Genomic DNA, 5,259 nt, shown 5'->3' on the forward strand with positions numbered 1-5,259 from the left:
TAGCCTTACACTGATAATCTAGGGACGGCTAGCGCAGATAGCCCTCGAGTAGCTTTGCGCGAAATTCAAAAACATAAAGCAATGAAAAATGTATGTTTACGGTTTTTGATTCTTAAAAGCATATATATGTTGTTACTTTATCATAGTAATTAGGGTGCTGAAAATTTATGTTAACATTTTTTTATTCTTAACAACAAAGATATGATGTTGCTTTTTCGGAGGGGTCAAGGTACTGACCACTCAATTGGGAAATTTGCCCTGTGGGCCTGATCACCATAACCTTCCCCGAAATGCCTGAAATAATCCTTTTGACGCGAAAATTACAGTCTCAAAGTCTTAACGTAAAGATATCAAACTCTTGATCATTTAAGGCAAGTCGGTTAAAACAAAAAGGAACTATCAAATGATATAAATAATAAATAGTCCTTAGGTACGTACTTTTGCCGTCCTTTATCTAATACTTACTTCATACAGTTTTTTCTGGGCAGGAGTCATTCGGAAGGAAATATCTGTGATGTAATGGTCTAAAGGGTCATTAGACTCAAAACTTCTTAAAATCTTCTTTTGTTGTTCCATTGCTTTTAAAAGTCAATCTACTTCCTGGTAAAGGAAATTTTTAATTGCTTTTATACAAAAACATTTCAAATGTTAGAAAAAAGAGAGCTTCAAATGTTAGCAGAGAGTTTTTTAAGTATATTTTTAAAATATTACGTTTTTATTAAATAAATTTCTACCTTTTTCAGAATTATAAGTTTTGAAAAAGTGATATAATTTACAAAAATAACTATATGCTCGCCCTCCCAGCCGTGGGGGCGTTAAAATGTGACGCAAAAATTCCACTTTTCGTTGGTAAAAGAGTAGCCCAAGAGTTGGCGGTGGGTGGTGATGACTAGCTGCCTTCCCTCTAGTCTTACACTGCTAAATTAGGGACGGCTAGCACAGATAGCCCTCGAGTAGCTTTGTGCGAAATTCCAAAAAACAAACAAACAAATCCTTCACTTTTAGAATAGTTTAATTAAATTAAGATAGCATAATATGACCTAGTTCTACATTTTAACTGTGTTCATAAATTAATATTCAAGTCACCTTACGGGTGGTTTGTCGTCCACGTTGTTTTTTAGTAAACCTTTCTAAACTCGATTAAAGATCTTTCACCTTTCACCCATGATGTAGGTTCAAAGTCATTACAATACACACAAAAAAAAAAAGAAAACAAAAACAAAAACGGTGAGGTGTAAACACGCCATAGTATAATTAGTATGACCTAAGGTCCGCCCCGCTAGTACAGCGGTAAGTCTATGGGTTTACAATATTAAAATCAGGCGTTCAATTCCCCTCGCTAGGCTCAGCAGATAACCCCATGGCTTTGCTCTAAAAAACACATGACCTAAGGTAAAACAATAAATTGGGGATTGTACTCGTGTACAGGTCACAGGTACGACTAAAACACGCCTAATTTTTTGATTATGTTGTTGTTTGTTTATTTGTGACGAATATGGAATAAATAAAACTAATTGTACAATTTTCTGAAGCAAAAGTGAGTTTATACTATGCTAACTTATCTGCTCTCAACATCAATTTATCGGACACTGCGCTTCCATAAACAATAGGAAATCAAGCCCTTAAAAATATTAATATTTAGTTAGTGCTAAAAGTACTTTGATAAAAATATATTTCTACTTTCAAACAATTTTTCTGCATTTTCTTAATCGTAATTAAGTCATATTTTTACATCTAAGTAAACCAAAATATGTAAAACAATGTCCACAACAACCGTTTTCCCAAAAAGAATACACTTTGTATTTTAATTACGAATATTACTGGCGCAGATAACCTATTTGCTTTGCGCCATGAGACGCCAAACCAAAGAATATCATTCTTATATGATCAATAATTCAATATATATTACATGATATCTTAATTCAATCTATTTGTTTCTACGTGATGGGAAACTAAAAAATACATATCGTTATACCTTAATTAAGTGCACTATTTCCGTATGACTGATAATATACACACCAAAATACCTAAATTTACTGCACTTTTTTTACATGACCTACAACGTAAGACAAATGCTTTGTTACTTAGTTAATTATATTATTTACATGACTATGAAGTTAAAATTACACACTTTGATATATTAATTAGCGTACTTCTTTAGTATAAGTGTAAAGTTAAAACATTTATAAAGAATATAATAAGACGTATTTGGTATAAAATATTTTCAATAACGTTTTCAAGAAGATTGGATACAAATGTAACTTAAATTTTTTTTATGAATTTCACATAAAAAACACTAAATAATGCAGTTGTAGTTAAAATGGAAAGTCGTTTCGGTTATTTAATAAAAATATATTTCTAGGAAGGCAAAATTTGTTATTTAAATGACAGTCGAGAGCAACATGTTGAACCGCTTTGCATAAAGAAGTTATTTCTATGAGTCTTGTATAAAAAAAATAGTTTAGAATTTTTACCTTGGTGCTGTAGCTTTGTCTGTTGGCTTGAGTTGTTCTAAAACAGTTGACGACAACTGAACATCAGTTCCAGTTCTCTGATACATAATATGTTCGCCAACTAAGTTAAATAATTTCTTGGACGAATGCGCATGAACTCTCAACTGCATTGAATTGTCTTAAATATTATTTCATAAACTTTTTGTCTTTCAGTGTACATTGTATGAGTGTAATGTTCCTAGTGTACGTTTTTTAAACTAACAATAGTTTAGAAATTGCATTTTTTACAGAAATTAATTTAATGTTTGCATGAGTTGAAAGTCAGCCTGCTATTTGTGCTTTTTCTCAATAACTTTAATTAAAAACGGTTTTATAAAGTTTTGATAAAGAAATATTTTGGTTGTATTGAATTACTTAAAACTATTATATTTTGGAATTCGTATAGCAATAATTAAAACTGAATGCACATACCTAAAATAAAGAAGAAAAGTCAGCGAGACTATTATTACAATCCATTGATTAAAAAAACAAAACTTTAAAGAATAAAGGAGTCCTTTTGAACGTTCTGCCAGCGGCACAGTTGAATGTCTGCGGACTCACAACTTTAAAAACTACGTTTCAATATCCGTGAGGGTAAAGCAAAGATAGTCCATTGTGTAGCTTTGTGTTTAAACAAACAAACTTTTTGATCAGAAATATAATAGTTTTTTTACATGGTAATTATCTAGAATGTCAGTTTGAATGTGTTCAAAGTTTATCATTTTTTCATAATATTGAATATGTTTATAAGTTAACAAAACTGTTTTATGGCATGCATAAAATGAGAGAAGTGTGACTTGTAAGAATATTTACAACTTGATTTACGGAACTAGGATGTAGAAATGAAGGTATACATACTAATACTTGTTTGTTTGTGTGAAGTTAAGCACAAAGCTACATAATAGGCTATCTGTTCTGTGTCCATCTCGGGTATCGAAACCCGAGTTCTAGCGCTGCAGGTCCTCAAACATACCACTTTGCCACTGGGGGAAACTACTAATACTGAAATTTAAACTGATGAGAAACAAAATATTACAGTTGCTTGGAGTAATGTGAATATTTGCAGTGATACTTCAATAATGATTGTTATTATGACTTCGGTGTTACAGACAGTCCGGATATACAGTTTAACAAAATAAACGTTTCTTATAATACTATAAAATAGTGTAATGGTGTGTGTGTTTGTGAAGAGGGGAAATAAGATTAACGTTATTAGTCTTAAGAAAAAAACAAACAAACACTGTTAGTGGTTAAAGAAAAACAAATCAATAACCATGTTTAAACTACTGAAAATTAGAAAAATGCTTTTAAAGTACAAGATCAGTAAGTGAGTTTAAGTTTAGAAAACTGGAAACAATATAGGTACTTTTACAGTGCTTTTACTTTAATAAGTGTTTATACTGCTGAAAACAATATAGCTACTGCTGCAGTAGTAAATCAATAAGTGCTTACACTACTTGAAACAATATGAGTATTGTTACGGTAGTACATTAATAAGTGTTTACACTGCTGTAAACAATATGTAGATATTGTTATAATAGTACATTAATAAATGTGTTTGTACTACTGGAAACAACATAGATACTGTTACAAAACTAAAACATTTAACTTTGGAATAAAGCTGTTCACGTACACTGAGCCTTGTTTCGAAACAAAATCATTAATAGATTGAGATTTAACAAAAAAGAAAAGAAAAATTAAGGAGGCTTTCAGTTTATTAAACTTTGAGAACCGCTGAAACTGAGCATGACTGAACGTGGCGACATGAACTATGATCAAAATTATATTAATAGCTGGTACCCAACCTCATTAGTTATGATTCATAAGCATACAAACGACCTGTTTGTAAAGTTTAAATTTAAAGGGGATAAAATTATTATAAATCCTGAAGCTATTATTTGAAATGTATTTATAATTATTATATGTGTTTGTGGGTGTTTTCTTATAGCAAAGCAATATCGCGTTATCCGCTGAGTCAACCGAGGGGAATCGAACCCTTGATTTTAGCGTTGTAAATCCATACCAGTGGGGGACTATTATTAGGAGTTTTACGACAATAAAATGCAAAAGACTTATTGTTTAATGAATAAAGTAATGAGTTTAATTATCAGACTTTTATCATTAACCTTCTGTATAAAGAATCACAAAAATAAATATTTCAATCACAACTCTTAAATGTTCAAGATTATATTCATTTCTATAAAATATTCTCAAGCCATAAGTGTTATAACCACCCTTTATTATTTTACCTGTTCAAAAATTCAAAATTGTATTTTAATGAGAGGAAGCTATTGATTTCTTACACTTTTTAATGAAGTGGAAATAGACGTGAAGTTAACTGTATTTTATTTCTGTGGTTTTATTTTGAATTTTGTGCAAAACTACACAAAAGCTATCTGAGCAAGCTCTTCTTAATTTAGTATCGATAAACTAGAATAAAGGCAACTAGTCAAACCCCACCCATCAAATCTTGGGTTATTTTTTATCGACGAATATTGGAATTAACCGTGACGTTCCCACGACTGAAAGGGCGAGCATGTTTGGTGTGATGGGAAGTAGATTTTATATAATTAAAAATAAATGTACCTTAACACATCAACTCTCAAATAAAATGTGTTTGAAAGCCAGTTTTGTAATAGTGTTAGAATTGCTAACAAAAAAACAACTTGTTCAGTCACTGTTATCGTAATCTGAAAAGCATTATTAAAATTCAACTCATTAAAGTTTTCTGTAAATCAAATCAAAATTAAGTTCTCTGTTGGTGTTA

General features: G+C 30.8%; 1 protein-coding gene across 1 annotated transcript in view; it reads right to left on the reverse strand.

Moving 5' to 3' along the window:
* The window catches only part of LOC143234936 (catechol O-methyltransferase domain-containing protein 1-like), a 29,606-nt gene that overhangs the window by 16,479 nt on the left and 7,868 nt on the right, over nucleotides 1-5,259 (reverse strand). Inside the window, 1 exon segment of the mRNA XM_076472628.1 lies at nucleotides 466-600. Coding sequence (XP_076328743.1) covers nucleotides 466-470 — 5 coding nt within the window. The 5' untranslated portion in view covers nucleotides 471-600.

The sequence above is a fragment of the Tachypleus tridentatus genome, chromosome 12, assembly GCF_004210375.1.
Source record: "Tachypleus tridentatus isolate NWPU-2018 chromosome 12, ASM421037v1, whole genome shotgun sequence".
Taxonomy (NCBI): Eukaryota; Metazoa; Arthropoda; class Merostomata; order Xiphosura; family Limulidae; genus Tachypleus; species Tachypleus tridentatus.